Here is a 23,938-nt window from a genome sequence, read left to right on the forward strand (position 1 = left end):
ACTAAAAGAAGAACAAATAGATGTCAAAAGAAAACTCAAAAAATACGAAAAAACTTTTATGCTAAAACATAAAAAATTAATAGAGATTCAAATTATAAAAAAATTCATCAAATTATATTTATGATAAAAAATTTTATCAAATTATAGATTACTAACTCAATAATTATTATAATTCAAAACTAAAAGGTTTGGAATCATGGTGCTACAACTTTTGTACTATTTGATAGAGAAGAAAAAAATTATTGAATACAACTGTCTTAAATCTAATGACACTCCAAGACAGGAATGATATTGAAACACCATCCTAATTAAAAAATTTATACAACCTTACACTTATATTTGAAATCAAAATAAATAATTTTAACTTTAAAGAAGGCTCTCAATAATACCGTTACCAAAATATCTGTCTCAACAAAAAAATACTGAAACATAACTTTTGTTACAACAAATAAAACATACAATACTACGAAAATTTCAATTATTTAAAACACCATTTATATTCTTCATTGATTATAGAAACCAATTTCATCAATACTAATATCATCAGACTTAGATGTCAGATCAATCAAGAGATTAAGATTAAGAAGAAAGAAAAATAAACAAATCCAAAACACATTTCTAGATAAAGAACATACGTACAAAAATAAAATAAAAAAATAAAAAATATATATAAGTCAACCGTTCAAAAAAAAAGTCTTTATAAGAGCAGAAAGAAGAAAGAAACAACCACTGAAAATAAAAAAGAAAGACATACACTCCATAAAAAGACTAAATCTGTCAATTAAAAGAAATGCGAAAATAAAAATAACAATGAACATGTAGCTTTATATAATTTCAATATCAAAAACTTATATTATAAAATATTTTAAACAAAAAATACATCAAATTTAATATTAGTTTGTATATATTTTAATTAATTTCTAAACAATATAATACTTGTTAAAATATACTATATAGCATCATTAATTTATCACCGTGCACATCGCGCGAATGGCACCCTAGTTTTGAACAAAGTTTGATTCATTGTTAACATGTTGCACATGAAAATAGCGTTTGATACAATGTGGAGTACATACATTATGCTCTACCAGGTCGCGAACTAATATGTAAATACAACGCAGAAACAAGATGACGAATTACTTGAGAGAATAAAACAAGTATGGGCAATATAAACCGGACTAATGAATTCATGATGAAACAGAGCATAGTTTTATTAAAAGAGATTAAGAATAAAAGAATGTAGGAGACAATTATACAACTTATTCAGTTGTAACTTTTAGCAGAAGCAAGAATCTTCATATTAAACTTATATAAGAATTTGACTTCCTAAAACCAAACACTAGTAGTAAAACTAACCCTTCATCTTTGGAGAGAGGTGATGTGCCCCCAATTGCTCAGACGAGAATCTGCTAAAGCCGTTCCTTCACCACGGTTCTGGTGAGATCTCTGCAGTTCCACACAAGCACCAGACTTTCCACATGAACAGATCTTCTTGGAGGGGCTGGGAGATTAAATGCGCATCTTTGAGATTTGCACCTTGCTATCTTTACCGTACTCAACGAGTATCTGTTTGCATACTGAAGCCAAGATAGAGGAAGAGAGGGGGGGAGGGGGCTTTAGAGCATGTGAATACATAGTTAAACATACAAACGACAACAGAGTCCACTAGGTATCTTTCAGCATTAACATACAGTGATTTCAAGTATCTACCCAGATTGGGATGATAGCTCAAGAACTTGAATAACAAATAATTACTAGAAACGATGGTGCTGCAGTGACTTACATCAGGAATGTCAAAATCACCTTCACTCGCATCACATACATCCAGTGACAATTTTCGAAGCAATGGCATCTGTCACTTATGATAGAAGATTCAGTGCAGATGATTTTTTTTTAACCTTACATGTAAAAGGGGAGAAAAAAATAAACAGAGAAATGATAACAAAAAAAAAGTGCAACCTCCGAAGCAGCTTTAAAAATGAAGTTTCTCTGTAGCCCATGACCCTGCATGAATAGTCAAATCATAATCAATGACAATTTTTAATACATGATTCGGAAATTCAGAGGGTGCCAGAGCACACATGCTAACTTCATTTTCCAAAATGGTAATGGGTTAAATAAATTCATTTTGGATGACAAAGCTTCAGGGATAATCTATTGTCAAAGATGGAGAAGTAAAACCAAGAACATCAAATTCCTCAAAGCATGAAAAATGACAGCTATTTGTTCATTGTAATTGTAAGCAAACCATGTTTCGGAAGGAAGTTCCCACATAATCACAGGGATTGAGTGGCAAAAGCCAAGTAGCCATAGATTACTTTGAGCATATAGACTGGAAGAAGGCTTAGTGAGATTGCAATTTTGATTCTTCTTTTTCTTGTTTTTATCCTACATTTTACTTGGTTGAACTTTTCAAAGTAGAAATACAGTTCATGACCATTGATGTGTAATCAAGTGATGTGTAATCAAGTGATCTGTAATCACCATATCTAATAACCTTCATTTTTACACTTTCTTTTGCAAGAATAATACTTGTGTCATACTGATCTTAAATTTAGTAACAAAAGAAGATGCTACACTAACCTGATGATTATAAAATACATGCCGGACAATAAATCAATAAGATGGAAGCAATTGAACTGAATTCTAACTGGAAATTGTGAACAAATCACCTATCATCTATCATTCAACCAGCATCAATAAATTTAAGTGTAAATGAAATATGCACCGAATTTTTAGCTGGAAAAAACAAAAAGTTCTAAGAAAGCTCACATTATGACGCAACAGGAGATCTTCAAGAGCTTTGCAGTAAAAAAAAGCAGAGACCCCATTTGATGTTACTTCTCCACATTCCTGTAAGAAGGTATACATCTATTTATAGTATATTAAAACAGAAACCAAAATGGTGTATATTGAGTGACTGACATATAGTAGTGAAGTTGGCACATTCTCCTTCATCCACTCTACTTTACATAGTATCACCAATATTATTTTTCTTTATCTTTCCTGATCTGTTTTAAGGTGCTTAGATTTCAGGCTATGAAATAAAAATTACCAAGGTATTAAAATCCAAATTACTATAAATTCGCCCAAATAGAAGTTACATAAAAAGTACAGGTTTTGAAACAACACCACCTTTAATTTACAAAATGCATATAATTAGTTATGTCTAATTATACTTGGCCATGAAACTAATGCTCAAGACAAATAGTTAAATAGATGATAGCTCATGAGAGCTATTCTTTTACTACGTAAGGTGGATTTTAATGATAAAAAGTACAATAACGTTAAGATATTGTATGTTAAGCTAACACAACTAAAATATTGCCAAGTAGAAGTCTCAACATAAATAGTTCTAAATAAACACAATGCGCAAATAATTTAACCAAAGTAGGTTTTACATTAATGTTTAAAACAGTTTCGACCAAATGATTATATATCACTTTCAATAACCTAAAAGGTAAGGTAATTCTGATTGATCCTAAATTGAAAAAAATGGAGATAAATAAAAATCAGCAAACCTCTAAATGGATAGAGACCAAGCCTGGCCAGCCATGTGAAATTATCTCTTGAGAATCTGCAAGTAAAGAAGCAACAACGTTGACAAATAATTTAATAATTACCAGTTGATTAAAATAACAATGGTTAATCACTGTGTCATGCTTCTACCCCCAATATTGAAAACCCACAGTATTACAATTGTTTCCGTTTTCAGTTTTCCTGCACAATCGATCTTGGCTGCAATCATTATTTTGTCTTAACAAACAAAAGGACACGAATTATCTGCTTAAAGCTTATTTATATTATATCTATATTATATACAACTTGATCAAGTCAGAGACATATGTTAAAGAACTACATCTATTGACTTAAGTTAATTGCAGTTATTCATCTCAGCAACCAAGAATTCTAACCTGAGTTAAGACTAGGACATCCTAGCAATGAAAGCTCAACCAAATTTTTGCAATTCTGACTTAAAATAAGCAGATCAGCATTTGTCATCCAAGGGGTTACTCTTTCAAGCCTCAACTTTGTTAGACTTTGCATGGAGAATTTGAAGCTTGACATGGATATATCACCAAAACAATAGCAGAGAGATAATTCTTGCAAGTTTACCAAGGATGAAACCATATTTGTCAAAATAGCATCTGATATTACCTATGAAAAATCAAAACAAAGAAAGCAACATTCTAAATTTTACAAATTACCACAGCATCCAAGAAATGGAAAACATAAGCAACCAAGAACAAAGCAACACCAACAGATGATAAAGGGATAGCTAGAACAAGAAACAAAATGCATCTTATATACATATATATGCCCCAGGAATTAGAAATGACACTTTGGCAATGATTGATGAGATTAATTCAAAGTATAAGGTTTGAATCGTCTGCTTGAAGGATTTATGGAGGTTGTAACGATAAAAAGTTCATGGATTGCATATGATGAATAGCAAATATCATTAAATTAATTGGAGGGATAAAATTTCTCCATTGTTTTTCCATACTATGAACAACAGGAATGAATTTTATGTTATGTTCTCTTTAGAAGAGAGAAGGAACCTCAAATCCACAGGAAGCATAATTATTACCTGAAAATGAAGAATTATTTTTTCCAGCAAAGGACAGGTTGAAGGTAATTTTCTCAGTGCATCTTCACCTAACATACCACCTAAACCTATATGGATGGTCTTTAATGACATCATTATAGGTTCCATAGCACTCAAAGATGAGGTAGAAAAACCCCATCCAAATTCAATTTCTTCCAAGCTATATGTTTTTCTGAACCCAGCATGTAGTTCTTCATGCAAAGAGAAAAAGCAGCATTCTCTTTTTTTAATACAACTGTTATCTGGAAACAGATTTCTACAATCTTTTGCTTTCAGACATTTCAAACTCAGATTTCTATGAATGACATGAGCTAACGCAGCTCCAGAAATCTACAATTTCACAAAAAAAAGAGAATAAACCAATTAGATAAAGCATTGATAGTAAGGAATCAACATACTGAATATGTGTTCTCCATGCTGTCACACAGTGAAAATGCTCTGCAAAACAATCTTAACCTATTGGGAACTATGAATGATATGGTATATTCCTGTACAATTATATGCACAAAAGAAGCACTTGTACTAGAGGCAATGACATTGAGCAAAAAACATATTGCCCAACTTTATAACCAAAGCAATCATTTTTATTTGAATGCAACTAATTAATGAATCTAAAAAGTCCCAATTAGGAATTAGTAAAGCTTGTTTATTTTGTTGGTCATATTCATGCAACGAAGGTGGCATATACATCATTATGTAGGTATTTGCTGCGGAAACAAGCTGTGTAATTCTTAAACCACAATTCCTTGAACTTCAAGTAACATAAAAAATAACAATCAACTTGTATTTTGTGTCACTCTTAAGGCACATGAAACACAATCTTATGATAAAGTTGCAAATGAACCTTGGTATTTGAAACATCAAGCATCTCCAAGGAAGAACCTAGGAAATTATAAAGCGCCTGGTCAACCAGATCAGTCCCTCTCAGGCATAAACTCTTCAAAAGCTGTGTCTGAGACATAAGCTCAAGTAAAGATGAATCAGAAACACCTGCAAAACAACTAATTTATCATACAAAGAAGTAAAGTTCGTCAAAACACCTGTAGTTTGTTGTTGAATATTATAGAAAAGTTCCTTTATGTATCAATTAGGATCAATTAGGGATATTCAGTTTCTTCTTTATTAGACATTGTAATTATGAAGAATGATTAGTTTAGTTAGTGCATATAAATCCTACAAGCTGCGGAGTATCTTTCCTTAAGCATACACAGAAGATCAGTACCTAAACATTTGTAATCCACTAGCTGTGGTCAACCATAAGAATTATGTATTGTTAAATTGTTATGTTCAAATACTACTTGGTCTGGCAAGCAACTCAGTGACTCCTTTCACCCCAAATTCAGGGAAAAGCATGGGATTAAAACCTTTTTTTCATATAAAAAAAGATAAGGATGAGAAAACCATTTACTTTTTCATTTAGAAATCACAAGGGTGATTCAAAACAATAGTAATAAATATTACTGTTTGGCTCAAGTGTGCATCATATCAAAACAAATGATACAGCAGTTAAATATAGAATTGCACTCAAACTACACAATACAACATAACCCGAACCTATATATTTGTTACTCTTTTATTTAAGCCATCTTAACATGGTGTATACGAGGTAAAATATATTATGTGATTCCTTAATGATTCCTGAATGTTAAAAACATATGCAGCAATACAAACCAGAACATGGGGTCAAAAACGCAATTGAAACTATATACAAGTTAACGATTCACATATTAATTTTGGTACTAATGAACTCAGAGAAATATAGCTTACCCTTGCACCCACCCATATGCAGTTCTTGAAGATTAGATGCTACAGAATTAAAATGTTTCTCTCTAGAATGCATAGAGGAAGTATTGCCACCATCAGAAATAGCCGAGGAAAGAGCTTGAACTGAATTTATCCCAAATGATGTATCACAAACCACAATTGAATTAAGTTTTCTACACCTGCATATGAGATCTGATATGCCAACATCGGTGACAGAAATACATCCTTTAATATTCAGGTGACACAATGAAACACAGAATCTGGAGATATAGAGGAGAACCGAATCTGCCATGGACAATTAAGAAAATTGAGTGGCTGATAGCAGAACAAAAAAGATAAAACAGAATATTTAGGTCAAACATGAATGCTTAGCACCAGAAAAGCATCCTACCACAAACATCAGTTCTTCCTTCCAATGTGAGTCTTGTAACATTGGAAAGTGGAGGTCCAAATTTATAAAATGGCATGATTTCCACTGCCTTGTTGTTAATAATAGAGGCCTTCTGTGGTACAGGTGGTATTAAAGCAGGATTGGAGGATAAAATGGTAAATAATGCTGGTATTACTGGGGTACTATCAACAGTCAAGTCAATTTCACAGACCAAAGGGAACTTCTCTAACAATTGTAAGAAACTGATTGTCCCAATGTTCAATAGATAAGCTGCTTTCAATATTCTTAAACAAGGAAATGACTTGCAGAAGTAGTCAACAGCATGTTCAATAAGCAATCTCCAGCACTTTGAGATATCCACCTCCTGAACTCCCTCAAAGGTAGTGGTTTGCAGGAGTCTTTGAGGGAATACATGTCTATCTTTTGAAGGGCGTCCAGAGTTGATAAAGAACTTTTCTATAATCTTCTTTTTAGCAGGATCCATTATATACGATGAAGGGAGAAGTGATAGAAGCAGTATTGCAGGTGTTATTTGCGGACAATTGGAAAGGTCTACTTTCTGCATGCAATGAAACTTTACATCACAAAACCATACCACAATACCTAATAGCTCATCACAGACTCCTTGCATATGACTTAAAGACAGTTTATCTTAGACATTCATATGAGATCATGTTCCTGAATAGTATATGGAGCCAAATACTGAAATACTATAGGTAACCAACTTCCAGGTTCAAAAAAATTAAAAAAATATATATATTCACTAAAATTCAAATTGCACAAGGCAAGGAAGATAAGTGGTCAGAAACCATAAGGACCTTATCATCAGAATACCTTATGGATCTCGTTTCATTATATAACAACAAATGAACAAAATATAACTTATACAAATGCAATATTTACCTGGTTAAAGAGGGACTATGCTATGTTTCTATTATATTTTTGTCCTCCTCAACAAAATAAATAAATATTATCCTAAGCATATCTACTTTGCACTATAGAGTATGAAGGGATATTTCCAGTTCTTTTTCCAATCCGATTTTATATCATTCAATAAGAAAAATGTAGTGGAAATCTTTAAAACTAAATAAACCAAGCTTATTTTCCTTCCTTTACATAAGAATTAAGGAGTATTGTAAATGCCAGGCATTAAAGGGCTCCCTAGCTCAAACAAATTGACCACAACGAAATAAACAAGGCCAAAATCATTAAATGGCTTTCAATTATTAAATTCACCTTTGAATACTCTGTGAGCCGAATTTTGAGATGTTGCAAGTCACTATAACCAAAAATATCTTGTGAACCCATAAGTGGAATAGTCAAAAGTCTGAAAATTGAAGCAATGCTTTCCTCAGCTAGCTGCCTAAAATGAGAAGTGTTTCTTTTTCCTGTTAAAACAAATACAAAATTTACCTTACAGAATCTAGGAATTTCTTCCAAGAAAAAATAGACATTTCAGTGCTAGAGGGATCAAGAAAAAGCTCAAGAAAATGGTATACCTGCAGCAAACCACAAAGCCAAAAGGTCCAGACGAATCTGTTAAGAAAAACAAAAGACCATGGTGTTATGGACATTCAAGTACACAAACACACACATATAGCAAACTTATTATGTATAGAAATGTGAGAATATTGAGAAAATATTAGAAGCTTGATTGATTTATGATTATTTCCCAACATACTTAAAATAATGCAATTACATCTATACGATTTTAGTTAATGTTCAATTAAATGTGGAATTATCAATGAAAGAAATTACTTACACGTTACTGAAAATCAGCACAATCTTCCAAGATGTTTGCTATGATAATCTTAATACTTTAATTTTGATATATAGTCATTGTACAAGAGTTTATACATGCAACCAATAATGAGACTAAAGAACTTACTATTTTGACTAATCTCACATTGATTATTATTGCACATTAATTATTTTTAAACCAAAACATAAATAGAAAGTGGATTAAGACAAATTACTTGTATTTAATATTAATAGTGTTAATGGACTAAGCTTGTATAGTTGTACTAGTTGTACTACACTAGTATTTGACCCAGATTATCAGTATAAAGAGGAATTTACTTTTTTTTTATCATGACATCAAAGCATCCACAATTATTCAGATTTCGGAATACAATTTTTCTCCTTCCCATCTTTTCCAGTCATCTCTAGAATTTCAAAAGGTTACCTTGCCCGTAAATAACATCTCACTGATATTTCAATAATATGGTGAAGGAATGTGCTTTAGCAGATGGGGAGAAATGAATTTGTTATGACCTTCGTGGCTGCCTTCTTCTCCTAAGACTCAAATTAATGATTAACAAACAGATCAAAGAACTAACTATAAAAACAAAATAGAAAACCTACCTGTTTTAAAATTTCATAGCAGTTGTCTTCATCCTTGCTCTGGCACTCCAAATCTTCCATGTTACTTTCAAGCCAGAGAAGAAGTGCATCAGAAAGATGTGTTTCACTGTCAAGTTTCTATAGCATTATATTTTTGGATTTATATAATAAAAAAATAGCACAGGATTTAAAGAAACCTTTTCATAAAATACTAAATCAACCTGTCAACAGTCAAGTGTGGGTGCTTAACTGAAGACAACAGCAGTTCATGCGGGATTCTCTTGAAAAACATGTTGTGCTTTGCCCACATCTACAAGACAATAAATTAAAGAAAAGGCATAGTCCATGCCAGATTTAGCTAACTCGAAGAATACACTTCAGCATTTCATAAAAGATAAAAAGATTCTCAGAGATCAAGGGTTTGTGAATTTCATATAACTGAACTTAAAATCTTATTTATGAAACAAAATAATTTAAGGGAATTTACTAAAGCAGCTCCTTCATTGAAATATAAAAATCTTAACAGGAGAATGATAATTGCCTTTTATGTTCTAGTATCTCTTTTATCCAACAAATAATATCACTATCAGATCTTTAACAAATAAATCTACTTTTAATAACCACACTTCCCCATCTGAACTCTTAAGTTCAAAATACAAGATATGGCTAATGGCTCCATGATGGGGATAGAAATGCAGATGTCACTTCAGGCAACATGGCCTGAGTATGCACAAAAGGGGGAAGGAGAATGAAAAAGACAGCCCAAAGCATGAATTAAAGGAATTGTTCATAATTAAAGGGTATATGTGCCAGCACTTAGTATATTTCCTTCTGATATCATGATTTAGTAATCTGGACATCCTGAAAAACAAGTCTAAAGAAATTCCCACCAAAGAGATGCCAATCTAATAATACATGGGGATGCATTTCAACAATAACTAGAGCCCAATCAGTGCATATGTAAAATAGCATTATGAGATTTATTTATTTATTTATTTATTTATTTTTGAGGGGATGTATAACAATGTATTGTCATTAATTAACAAGTGGACAACATCATGACCAGGAAAAGATTTATAATTAAGATACACAATTTTACTGTTTGTTGTTCAAGCCTTAGTGTCTAGAAGTTGAGTACATACAAAATTTCTTGCCAGGCAGCCCACACACAAGTTCACAATAAAGTCACTAGCTGCAAAAAAACAACACATAAAAAAAAAGTTTGTTAGAATGAAATTGACATATAAAAACCAAAACACCAAAGTGAATGAAAACAATTGTGAGGTTGAAAAATAACGGTGTTTTACCATGCTCTAAGCCAAACTTCCAAATTTGGATCATGTCCTCCATTGGCAATCGCGCTGACTGAAAACCTTCAGGTGAGGATACCTCAGAAAACCAAGACTCACACTTCAATATCAGTGTTTCCACTCCAAAATAGAACGCACCCTGTTACATACAAGAACAATTCACCAACAATATTAGCCATTAGACACTGAAGAATGAAGTCTAGTAAAAAAATTGAAACTCCTCAAACAAAATAAAGAATCGGAAACATCACATTGAAAGGCATGTATGAATTGCCTGAACAATATCACAGCTACTCTTGCACTATAACCAAAAAATTAAAAACAAAAATTTGATGCATGCATAAATATATCCAAAAATCAATGGTACCTCATAAAGGGGGAGGAAATTCTCAGAAGTAACATCCAATGAACAATCATAGATATGCTTCAGAATCTGGATAAATACACCGATATCCCATTTAACAGTGATTGAGCTTAAGCACGATTCACTATAAAAAAAATAAAAAAAAAAATTAATGAAGCATGTTAAATGTTAAGAAAAAAAAAAGACTTCAAAAGAAAATCTTTTATACCTGAAACTCCGGCCGAGTAGACCACGGAAATACGAGGATTGCTCAATGAGCCTGTGGAGCACATAATTAAAAAGAATTCCAGAGCAATTTGGGTCAATACAGTTCATTTTTCCGAGAAAAAAAAAACAAATAGAGTGAGTGAATGAACGAACCTGGAGCGATGTGCATGAACTTTGAGGGTGTTGAAAGTGAGGATGTTAGGCAAGTCCCAGGTGAGGATATCTGTGGCGGTGAGGAGAAGGTGTTCTTGGTCTGGAGTTTGAGGTTCGAGAGAATCGGGGTCTGTGCAAACAAGGATAACACGTTCATCGTCTTCTACGACTGAGCTTGCCTCCATGGTCTCAGAATCGTGAATCCGATCACAACGCCACTCTCTCACGGAAACTGTCGCCTAAAACGACGACGGGGAATGACTTCACCGCCCTGCTTCATTTTCTAGTTTCTAGCTAATTTCTTTTTTTTTTATTTATTTATTTGAAAGAACATTCTAGCTTAATTATGTTTTTTTTAACTAACTTATAAATAAATTATTTTATATTTAAATTTTTAATTCTAAAAGAATTTATTTTATAAAAATATGACTCCATATATTTTATTTAATCATAAAAACTATTTTTTATTTTATAAATTATTATTTTATCATTCATCTATTATATTTGTTAATAATAAAAACAAAAACAATAACGAATTAGATCTTCCATCGTAATAACTTTTTCGCGATCCCAATCGATTAAAAGTTTATCTTTAATCCATTACATCTGTCTGTCGAGGGTTTTGAAATAATCGTGTTTCTTAAAAAATTAATCGATTGGATTAACAAAACAATCGATTCAGGTTTTCCGTAACTCAATCAAATGGACTTCAGGTTACCACAAAACAATCGATTGAAAGTTGCAAGGTAGTATGATTTTCCGCAAAAATCAATCGATTGGTCATATTACCCAATTGATTGAACGATGACTAGAATATAGGTTTTTATTAATTCAATCGACTGTTTATATTATCCAATCGATTGATTTTTTAAGAAACACAATTTCAAAATCCTCAACGGATGTAATGGATCAAAAATAAACTTTTAATTGTTTGGAATTGCCCAAAAGTTATTACGATCAATGGAAGATCTAATTCGTTATTGTTTTTGTTTTTTATTATTAATAAACATAATAAATAAATGATAGAATAATAATTTATAAAATAAAAAATAATTTTTATAATTAAATAAAATATATGAGGTTACTTTGTAATTAAAATTAGAAACGGACTATTTAACAATTATTAAAAAATTTAAAAAATCATGTTTTATTATGGGAGCATTTAATGATCCAAACGTTCTGGGACCATCGAATTCGATGTCTTTTAGTATTATGCGAGAAGTAATTTTTTTAATCTCTTTAAAAAACTGTAATTTGATTTTAAAAATTGCACAAGACATAAACTACTTTTCATAAGTCAAAAACTTAAAAAAAATTACTTTTAAAACTTCTCCAACGGATCCTTACATAATAACTAACTTTTACGTACCGACCAAATTTTAGTAGATGAGCTTATAATCTAGGTCGAAAAATTTTTGGTAATTAATTTGTTAATTAATATTTTTAAAATTATTTTGTTTATTTTAAATTTTAAATTTTAAATTATAAATGTTGACATTAAAATTGGCTAATGTTAACTAATTAAAAATTAAATTTTTACATTTTCTCCTTAAATTATTTTCCTTTTTTTTAGTCGGGTTGGGTTGGAGAACGAATTTTTTGTTTTAATATTGTATTCTTTATTATAATATAATCTTTTTTTTCATTCATTGATGATATTTTTTTAGTTTAAATTAGAGTTAGAATTAATTAAATTATTTTTTTGTTTAATTGGTATTTTTTAATCCTTTACAAATACTATTAGATACGAACTACTAATTCTTTGTCTATTTCAATTATTTTTATTAGATTTTGTTTTTATTTTTTTTGAAAAAAAATTGCATCTCATATTTTCTATAAATATTTTTTAATAAAGTAAGTTAGTACTAATTCTAGTTTAATAATTTTATAATATAATATTCTATTTAAAAAGGTGTCATCAAGAGTCAATATGCTTTGCTAAGGTCTTTAATTTAACAGAGTTTCTATATCATTAAGGTTAACATTTTTACACATTTCACAATTTTATTCCTAACTCAGAGTCATCATATAACATAGGTTCTTTTCTATCCTTTTCTCTTGGCATTACTTCCCTAAATCATGGTAAAAAGTGGAGGGAATTTAATTGCCCTTGAATAATGAAGAAGGAGATGATATAATACAATTGTCAGAGGAGGATATAAAGGGAGTTATTCGCAACTGCATTAATAGTTTGGTTAAAAGACTTTTTGCTGATAAACCATTTCGCTTAAAGCATTTTAGGGGAGACCAATAGGGTTTCAAGTAAAGGAAATTGATCACAATCATTTTCATTTCTTCTTCGATAATGAGTGAAATGTTATGAGAATTGAGAGAGGCTCTCCATGACTTTTCAAAGACTATGCTCTCCATGTCCAGCGTTGGAAAGAAGAAGTGTGCATTGGAGAACAACTAATCAATGAGATACCAATATAGGCCCAATTTTGGGGGTTTCTAAAACCTTTAAGACACTGAAAGTTGCTCGAAAGCTTGGTGAAGGGCTTGATAAGGTAATAGATGTGGGACTGTTTAATTTTAAAGGGAGAGAGACGTGTATCATCAAAGAAAGAATAGTTATTGATGGAAATTGAATTGTGAAAGACTCTCTTAAGGTTGCTGGTCCTGACAAGTCTCCAACTGGAGTGGCAATTCGGTACGAAAGGCTAGGGACAGTGTGTACGTACTGTGCAATTATAGGCTATAACCACAAAACATATGTTGTGTTTTTAGAGGATATAAAGGAAAATAGGTTAAGGGAGAATAAGATAAGGGAATGGATCAGAGCTGATTAAATTGGTATAAGGCTGGAGATTAAGGAGGATGAAGGGAGAAAGGGAGAAAAGAGCTTTCAAGCGGGTCAACTCCTTCCCAGAAAGAAACGGCTCCCAAACTGCCTGGTAGATGGTTTTTAAACTTGAGTGTCAAAGACAAAAAAAAAAGTACAATCAAGGATTCAAGAGTCTTGCCATGAACAAAAGACGTGATGAGGAAAAGGAGAATGATATGAGTATAGAGGATGTTATGGTTATAAGCTCGAATCAGATTCAGTTGGGAGGAACAAGTAGTTTCCAAACGAAGCATGCTAACACAGGAGTCTTAACTAAAAACCACATGCCAAGTACTCCTGCTACTGAATACTCCGTCAAATATAAAAGGCTGAAACAAATGACTAGATCAAATCATAGAGGGATGGAGATGCTATCCGGGACTAAAAGAAGGGCGGAAGATTAACTAGAGATATGGATCAAGAGATTCAATGGCACCCAATGCACCATGAGAGTCCTAATGTGAAACTGTTAGGGTATGGAGAAACCCTTGACAGTCCACAATCTTAAAGGGATGTGACAATCTCATTTTTTTGAGGTGATTTTTCTCTATGAAACTAAAAACCAATCTCGAATGGTGGAACATAAAGTCAGATCATATGGATATCAAAGTTTCACATTAGTGGACTCAAATGGAACATTAGGAGGAATAGCTCTAGCATGAAAAGATCATGTAAAGGTACATAAGGACAATAATAACGGAAGTTTGGAGTATGGAAGTTAATGGCTCACCTATATACGTTTTAGCACAGAAATTGAAGTATTTTAGCCATCATTTAGTGCTGTGGCAGCATCATAACAAATCCAATTCTAAGAAAGCAATTGAAGAACTAAATCGTAGGTTGGAACAGTTGAGAACAGCGAGTTATTTTGGTGGGCCAGAGTTGTCAGAGGTAGAGAAAAAATTAGAAGAGGAGCTATCAAAAGAAGAAAGTTTTTGGAAGGAAAAATCAAGATGCAAATGGATGAAAGAAGGGGATAGCAACACAAAGTTCTTTCATCAGAAGTTCTAAGTTATAAACCAAAAAAAAAATTTGGGGACTAGTTCGGAATGACGGTAAAATGGCTTCACATCTACAGAATATTGCTCTGGTGGCTGAAAATTATTTCAAGAAAATATTTTTATCCGCTAACCCATTAGAATCTCGTGACGTATTCAGTGATTCCAGTCCTCTTATTACAGCTTTCATGAACCAGAGGCTAATGAGACCAATCTTTATGGAGAAAATCGAGAGATCCACTTTCAGCGTTTGTCCTTAAAGTGCTCCAGGTGAGGATGGCTTCACAGCACGATTTTTTCAGTTTTATTGAGACATAGTAGGTAGTGATGTTTTTAAGACGGTTCATAGCTTCTTTGGTGGAGATAAAATGCTCAATGCATTTAACCATACACAGATTTGCTTGATCTCTAAGATCCCGGATGCTAGAGACATGTCACAGGTTAGACCTATTAACTTATCCTCAATCGTTTATAAGATTATTTCCAAAATTCTGGTACATAGACTTTAAGAGTTTATTAATGAGTTAATAGTCCAAGCCACAGTACGTTTTTAAATGGTAGATTAATTTCTGATAATATTCTAATAGCTCATAAATATATGTACTACCTCAAAACTAAGAGTGCGAATTGAAATGTGAAATGGATATTAAATTGGATATGAGTAAAGCATATGATAGAGTTGAGTGGAGTTTTTTATGGTTCATCATGGAGATAATGAGTTTTGAAACCAGATGGATTTTTTGGATCAAAGAACTAGTCACTACTGTTTCTTGCTCTGTTCTTGTGGAAGGTCAACCTTATGGCTTTTTTAAGCCATCAAGGGATATCTGGCAAGGAAACCCCTTGTCACCTTATCTATTTCTATTCTGTGTGGAAGGATTATCTTATCTATTATAGAAGGCAGAGCAAAACAGGACATTTAGATTCACAAAAGCTCTTCAACAGTCAATCATCTTCTCATTGCTGACAATTCTATCTTATTTGGGAAGGATAATGAGGAATCATGCAACAATATCCTATCTCTACTTAATGAATATGAAATGTTTAGTGGGCAGAAAGTTAACCTCCACAAAACAGCAATTTTTTTCAGTCAAAATACCCCACTTGCCAGAAGGCAACAACTAGCAGAGTTACTTAACATAAAGCATATAGGAGCCCAAGATAAATATCTAGGCCTTCCATCCATTATTCAGATATCTAAAAGGGCTACATTCACTGCAATAAAGGATAAAATTTTGAAAATAGTTCAGGCTTGGAAAAGGAATCTATTATCAGCAAGTGGCAAACATATTTTAGTTAGAATTGTCAGAGAAGCTATTCCAATATATACACTTTCATGTTTCAAGATTTTAGATTCTCTAGTGGAAGAAATACACAACATTCTAAGACAATGTTGGTGGGATCAGAAGGGAATGGAGAGAAAGATGACTTGGGTTAATTGGGATTGTATGACCAGACAAAAAAAGGTGGATTGGGATTCAAGGATCTCAGAGCCCTGAACCTAGCCTTGCTAGGTAAACAATTTTGGCAAATTACTACTAAGCCTAATTTGCTACTTGCGCATATGCTCAAAGAAAAATACTCCCCCTTTTTGCAGATAAAGGAAACCTACCTTCTTGGGGTTAGCAAAGTCTACCGGAGGAAAGAAAAGTGATAGAAAAGGGTTTGGGATCGAGTATAGAATCTGGCACAAATGTTCGTATCTGGGAGGATCCATGGTTACCCCCACCCTACCCTTTTAGACTCAATAACAACAAGAATCAGTAACAGATATCAATTAGGTACATAATTTACTTACAGTGGATGGAAGATGGAATAGAGCTAGTTGAAGCAGTTTTTCTCCTTAGTTCAGTTCATAAATTCTCTCTCTACCACTAAACGACGATGATGAGGACAAGCTTGAATGGGCCTAGAATAAGAGGAAGCAGTATGATGTGGCCTCGGAGTACTTGGTGGCTTATAATTTTTTTCATTCGTCGGTTGAGCACCTTCCAACGGTGATGATGAATTCAATGCTCTGAAAATCAATTTGAGAGTTAAAATTACCATCCAAAGTAAAAAAAATTCTGTGGAGAGAAAATCATGAAAAATTATAGGTACTCAATTTGATTAACTAGAGATTCTCAGATACTTCAACAATGTGTCCAGTATGCAAAAATGGCAATGAAACAATCCTTCATGCCTTGGTGCAATACGGTCCCATTCCTGAGATTTGGTATTTCTCTCCTTTTGTGAATGCTATAATACAAAGTGGAACCATAGAGTTTGCAGTTTGGTGGCAAACAACAAGTAGAGGCATTAGAAAAAGATAACCTTTTATGGCCCTCCTTGCATCTTTGTGTTGAGCGTTGTAGAAGGCGAGAAATTTGGAAGTCTTTGAAGGTGAGAAGCTAGCAGCAATAGTGATTGTGGAAACAGTAAGGAAGCTCCAACAAAGAATGACTCAAGTTATAGAGCATCGTTCTCTGTGAATTCCCAATCTCTTCTGTTAGTTTTTCTTTTACTAGTATTTGGTGTTTACTAAAGTGGAAGATCCTTTTTTTTATATTTGTCTCTATAACGAACAATGTATTTCTTTTTTACAAAACAATGCAATTATATATCTTTAAAAAAATGTAATATTCTATTTTCTTATTTTATTACCACCTAATATTATACATCACTCAAAAACTATCATTATATAGGTATAATTTCAATGGCTATATATAGTTTAAGGTATATATTACTATTTTTTCATTGTTTTATTCTTTTTCTCTATTATATAGCCAATCAAACATATATTTGTTTTTTTAGTCATGTTACATATACAAATCTTTTTAGTAAACAAGTTGGTGGACGAAATTGTGATTTATGCTTGAATTGTTGTTCGAAATTAATTTCCCAGTAATGGCTTCAAAAAACTTGGTGCTCAATACCATGGTCTAAATATAACCTCACAACTTCGCTCAACTAACTAGCAAGTGCACTGGGTCGTCCAAGTAATACCTTACGTGAGTAAGGGTCGATCCCACGGAGATTGTTGGTATGAAGCAAGCTATGGTCATCTTGTAAATCTCAGTTAGGTGGATTCAACTAATTTAAGAAATTATTGGTTTCAATATGATTAATAAAAATAAATAGAAAGTAAAGATAGAGTTACTCATGTAATCCAATGGTGGGAATTTCGGATAGGTGCATGAAGATGCTGTGTTCCTTCTGAATCTCTGCTTTTCTACTACATCCATTTAATCCTTCTTACGCCTTTCCATGGAAAGCTATATGTAGGGCATCACCGTTGTCAATGGCTACATCCCATCCTCTCAGTGAAAAAGGTCCAAATGCTCTGTCACAGCATGGCTAATCATCTGTCGGTTCTCTATCAGGTTGGAATAGAATCCCTTGATCCTTTTGCGTCTGTCACTAACGCCTAGCCTTCAGGAGTTTGAAGCTCGTCATAGTCATTCAATCCCAGAATCCTACTCGGAATACCACAGACAAGGTTAGACTTTCCGGATTCCCATGAATGCCACCATCAATTCTAGCTTATACCACGAAGATTCTGATAAGAAATCCAAGAGATATGCACCCGGTCTAAGGTAGAACGGAAGTGGTTGTCATAGGTGAGAATGATGATGAGTGTCACGGATCATCACATTCATCAAGTTGAAGTGCAACGAATATCTTAGAACATGAATAAATGAAATTTATAGGAAATAGTAGTAATTGCATTGAAACTTGAGGTACAACAGAGCTCCACACCCTTAATCTATGATGTGTAGAAACTCCACCGTTGAAAATACATAAGTGAAAGGTCCAGGAATGGCCGAATGGCCAGCCCCCATGATCTGAGAACTAAACATCCCAAGATGTCTAATACACTAGTAAAAATTCCTATTTATAATAAACTAACTGCTAGGGTTTACAGAAGTAAGTAATTGATGCATAAATCCACTTCCAAGGTCCACTTGGTGTATGCTTGGGCTGAGCTTGAATGTTACACGAGCTGAGGCTTATCTTGGAGTTGAACGCCAAGTTGTAACGTGTTTTGGGCGTTCAACTCTGGTTCGTGACGTGTTTCTGGCGTTTGACTCCAGAATGCAACATGGAACTGGCATTGAGCGCCAGTTTACATCGTCAATTCCCGAATAAAGTATGGACTATTATATATTGCTGGAAATCTCTGAATGTCTACTTTTCAACGCCGTTGAGAGAGCGCCATTTGGAGTTTTGTAGATCCAGAAAATCCATTTCGAGTGCAAGGAGGTCAGATTCCAATAGCATCAGCAGTCCTTTGTCAGCCTTTTATCAGAGTTTTGCTCAGGTCCCTCAATTTCAGCCAGAAAATACCTGAAATCACAGAAAAACACACACACTCATAGTAAAGTCCAGAAATGTGAATTTAGCATAAAAACTAATGAAAACATCCCTAAAAGTAGCTTGAACCTATTAAAAACTACCTAAAAACAATGCCAAAAAGCGTATAAATTATCCGCTCATCACAAGTCCAAATAAATTAACCCTAACTCAACAAAAGTCACTCACATAATGCGCGCATAAAATCACGTCGTTCTCCCTCCAACGTTTGTATCTCGCGTTCCTCCTCCTCCTCCTCCTCCTCTTCCTCTTCTTTGTGTTCCTCCTTCTTTTTCTCCGCGTTCCTTCTTCTTCTTCTTCTTCTTCTTCTTCTTCACGTGTTTCATCCTCTTTGTCGTTCTTTTTATTACTATTGTTGTTGCTGCATTTTTTTCCTCCTCCTCTTTCTATTGATTTTGCAACATTATGTATTTTTTTAATTTTTTACTCCAAAGAAGAATTATGAGAAAATGAAATAAGAAGATGAAGAAGAAGAAGCAACAAAAAATGAGGAGGAAGTAAAGGAAGGGTTTTGAATTATGCAGAACTTAAATGTACAAATACACAAAAAATTCTTAATAATACACATAAATATCTTAGTTTTACACCGAAATTTGCTACAAATACATAAAAATATTTTCTTTAATACTGTATTTCTTTTTTCTTCTTTTTTTCCTTATTTCTTTCTTTTTTTAGCTGAATGAATATAGGTTCATCCTCTTCCAAGTAAATTTTACAACATTATGTGTTTCTTCTTTTTCTCTGTTTGAACTTTTTTGTTTTTATTCTTGCCAAGAGAGTAAAACAAGAAAAAATTTGAGAAGGTAAAATAAGAAAAAAAAAGAAACAGATGATGATGAAAAAAAAGACGAAACAATAGATTTAGAATTATGCAAAATTTATTAGGACAAATACATCGAAAATTCTTAACAATACACATAAATGTCTTAGTTTTATGCCGAAATATGCTGTAAATAAATAAAAATATTTTCTTTAATGTTGCATTTCTTCTTCTTTTTTTTCTTATTTCTTTCTTTCTTTTAATTGAATGAATGTAGGTTTATCCCCTTTCAAATAATTTTATAGCATTGTGTGTTTCTTCTTCTTCTTTATTTGATTTTTTTGTTTTTATTCTTGTTAAGAGAGTAAAACAAGAAGAAACTTAAGAAGGTAAAATAAGAAAAAAAAGATGAATAAGAAAAAAAATAGAAAATGATGATGATGATGATGATGAAAAATAAGAAGAAGAAGAAGAAGTAGAAGATGAGCAGGGGGAAGAGAAAGCGTTTTGAATTATGCAGAACTTATCAATACAAATACACCAAAAATTCTTAACAATACACATAAATGTCTTAGTTTTACACCGTAATTTGCTACAAATGCACAAAAATATTTTCTTTAATACAATATTTTTTTCTTTTTTTCTTTATTTATTTCTTTCTTTTAGTTGAAGGAATGTAGGTTCATCATCTTCTAAGTAATTTTATAGTATTTTATGTTTCTTCTTCTTCTTTGTTTGATTTTTTTTGTTGTTATTCTTGTTAAGAGAGTAAAACAAGGAGAAATTTGATAAGGTAAAACAAGAAAGAAAAGATGAATAAAATAAAAAAGAAAATGATGATGATGATGATGAAAAAGAAGAAAAAGCAGCAGCAAAAGATGAGGAGGAGGAATGTAACACCCTACCACACAGAGTTTTACACCTAGGATGTAAAATAGAGGTGGCGAAGCGCTATGACTTCTTAAAATAAAATATAAATATGCATAATATAGTAGAAAAGAAGGTTTATCGAGGAGCCTCTGAAAGAAAGTTTAAAGCAAAGTGTTAAACAGAAAAGCACAACACTCACGATACTTAAACGATAAACGGAAAAGGTAAGAGAAACTAACATAGATATAACAAAAGAGAGTTTCAAGGTACAAATATCAAAGCTCAAGACTCGGCTTGTGAAGTTGAACCGGCCTGAGCACATAAATATATATATATACATAAATATAGGAGAACCGAAAATAAGTATATATATAAGATAAAGCCCCAAAGATAAGGATCTCCGCTGTCAGAAGCTTCCAATATGCCTTAGCGAGATGCCGCCTGTCCTACATTTGAAAATCACAAATATCCGTATAAAATGAGAACCGGGGGTTCTCAACATGGTAAATGTGCCACGCACATAAGATATAAGGTCTTGAGAATGCCAGAGACAATCCTAGAACGTCGACATTCAGGTTATAAAACTTAAAGAGCTAAAGCAGAAACCATAAAGTGAGGTGGTTTTCTAAGGATTTCTTACTTAACCAAAACTTAAACCTAACTAAAACTAAACTAGAACCCTAACTCTCTCTGCCTTTCCTCCGTTCCTCCATCTCCGGTGAAATTACAGAGACAAATAAGCAGACAATGGCAAACACAGGTAGAATACAAGTAATACAGAAAACAAATATAACAAATAGCATGCTATAATCACTTAGGCAATCCTAATTAATGCACAAGCAAGTAATTCAAACAATATGCATATGATGCATTCCTATCCTATGGCTGATGAGTCTCATCTATCGGTTATCAAGCCAACCCGACAAGTCTGGCTGCTAAACCCTAGACTATCCCCCGTTGCGCATCCCCATGAGTCTATGCATAGCTTTTTCTCTTCTCATTCATAATTCATATATATAAAACTTTAATCATTCATAATTCATATCTATAAGGGCCCGGTCACCCTTACGACGTAGGGTTAACAGAGTATCGAGTCTCAACCTAGAACACGTGGTGGCAAGCCACGGTACCTTACCCAGAGAAACTCATATCTTAAATAATCATTTCACCATTAACATTTCATAATCATTCATATGTACATAACATTACTTGTATATCATATAATTGCATTTTTTTCACATAACTCATGATGAGTGGATATTTTATACGTTTTTTGGTATAGTTTTCATATAGTTTTTAAGGTGTTTTGTTTAGTTTTTATTAAGTTTTTATAGGTTTTAGTGTTAAATTCACATTTTTGGATTCCACTTTGAGTTTGTGTGTTTTTGTACCATTTCAAGTATTTTCTGGCTGAATTTGAGGAGCTGGAGCAAAAGTTTGATTCAGAGACAGAGAAAGCACTACAGATGCTATCCAGATCTGACCTCCTTGCACTCGGAAGAGAGTTTCTGGAGCTACAGAAATCCAAATAGAGCATTCTTAATGGCTATCGAAATCTGACTTCTAGAGCTTTCCAGAAATGTATAATAGTTTATACGTTATTTCGGAGTAGAAGGCCCAAAACTGGCGTCCAAAGCCAGCTTTCTGCCCCCTTTTGGCGTCCAATGCCCAAGGAGTAGAGCCCAGCGTCCAAACACCAAGAGAGGACTCCCTAGATGGCGTTCCATACCCAAAAGACCTCATAGCACGTGGATCTCATCAAAGTTCAGCCCAAACACTCACCAAGTGGGCCCCAAAAGCGGATTTTAGCACTAAAAAGACTGTTTTACCCTTCTAGTCATTGTTTAGTATTTAATGGATTTTATTGATGTTATTCGGACACTTTTACATCAATTTTACCATCATACACATTTTACATGGCATTTTTACCTCAATATGAGTTTCTAAACCTCCTAGGTTGAAGGGAGGAGCCCTGCTGAGTCCTATGAATTAATAAAAGTATTACTGTTTCTCTTCGATCCGTATTTGATTAATTCTAAGATGTATATTCGTTCTTCATTAATATGAATGCGTTGAACTGGCACAAGGTTATCACATTCTACATGGGTTCAAAGTGTGTCTTTTATCGGACAATGATGAACCACCAGCTTGAAGATACGTCTCTCAGACGGCTAATCCACGACTTCGTTGGGGACCTCTCGAGACATCAGCTCAACCGATTTGTGGGGAGATTAGGGTCTCTGTGGTAGAGGCTAGAACCTAAGGCAAAACATCCTCCGATCCAGAAGATTCGATCTTGTCTTTGGCATTTTGAGTAGGATCATCAAGGATAATGAACTACAACAGCTTCACCCCAATCAGAATGGATCCGCACTAAACCTGGGGTTCAGATCTAGAGGAGTATTGGCAGCTGCTTAAACCAATGTCAATTACACACAGCCTGTCATTGAAGAAATCACTCACAAGCAAAGAGAACAATAATACCAGAGTTGATTCAGAAAGACAAAGCAACACCAATCCCTCAACTCTATTCCCATTATTGATTCCATTTATTTCCTTATCCCTATTTACCTTTCAATTTTACAATCAAACTGCATCTAAATATAAACCTTCTGATTTGCCTGACTAAGACCTGCAAGATAACTATAACTTGCTTCAAACCACAATCCTCGTGGGATCGACCCTAACTCGCTCAGGTATTACTTGGATGATCCAGTACACTTACTGGTACAGTTGTATAGAAATGTGGGGTTCGCGTACACCAACTCATCATAACCCGAAGCTAGTGGGGGCAAAATCACAATCCCTGCGTTTACCCGGGGAGCCACCATACTAACCAACCTGGAGCAAGTGGGGCGAAACCACAACCCTTGCATCTACCCAGGAGGTACATTCTCATATGCCCAGGAGGAACAAATGAGGGGATTCTAACCTTCCACTATCTCGCTGGAGGCAATTTTACAATACCAGGAGGAACAAGGAAGGGGATCCT

General features: G+C 33.4%; 1 protein-coding gene across 2 annotated transcripts; it reads right to left on the reverse strand.

Annotated features, from left to right (window-relative positions):
- Positions 1–1,052: 1,052 nt before the first annotated feature.
- On the reverse strand, positions 1,053–11,446 carry LOC107493902 (BTB/POZ domain-containing protein FBL11). Of its 2 annotated transcripts, none has more exons than XM_016114934.3 (18): positions 11,142–11,446; positions 10,990–11,040; positions 10,785–10,905; positions 10,415–10,556; positions 10,250–10,299; positions 9,329–9,417; positions 9,129–9,234; positions 8,264–8,300; positions 8,001–8,152; positions 6,765–7,323; positions 6,377–6,658; positions 5,454–5,599; positions 4,592–4,939; positions 3,915–4,158; positions 3,522–3,577; positions 2,773–2,853; positions 1,960–2,004; positions 1,053–1,852 (listed from the first exon to the last, which is right to left on the reverse strand). In XM_016114934.3, the coding sequence occupies exons 1-18, from the start codon at positions 11,324–11,326 to the stop codon at positions 1,556–1,558; spliced, it is 2,991 nt and encodes a 996-aa protein (XP_015970420.1). In that variant the 5' UTR covers positions 11,327–11,446; the 3' UTR covers positions 1,053–1,555. The 2 variants fall into 2 exon arrangements, 1 of the variants encoding a protein (XP_015970420.1); XR_002363858.2 differs by having other exon boundaries at positions 1,055–1,577; positions 1,784–2,004.
- Positions 11,447–23,938: the final 12,492 nt, after the last annotated feature.

Source organism: Arachis duranensis, chromosome 6 (assembly GCF_000817695.3).
Source record: "Arachis duranensis cultivar V14167 chromosome 6, aradu.V14167.gnm2.J7QH, whole genome shotgun sequence".
Classification (NCBI taxonomy): Eukaryota; Viridiplantae; Streptophyta; class Magnoliopsida; order Fabales; family Fabaceae; genus Arachis; species Arachis duranensis.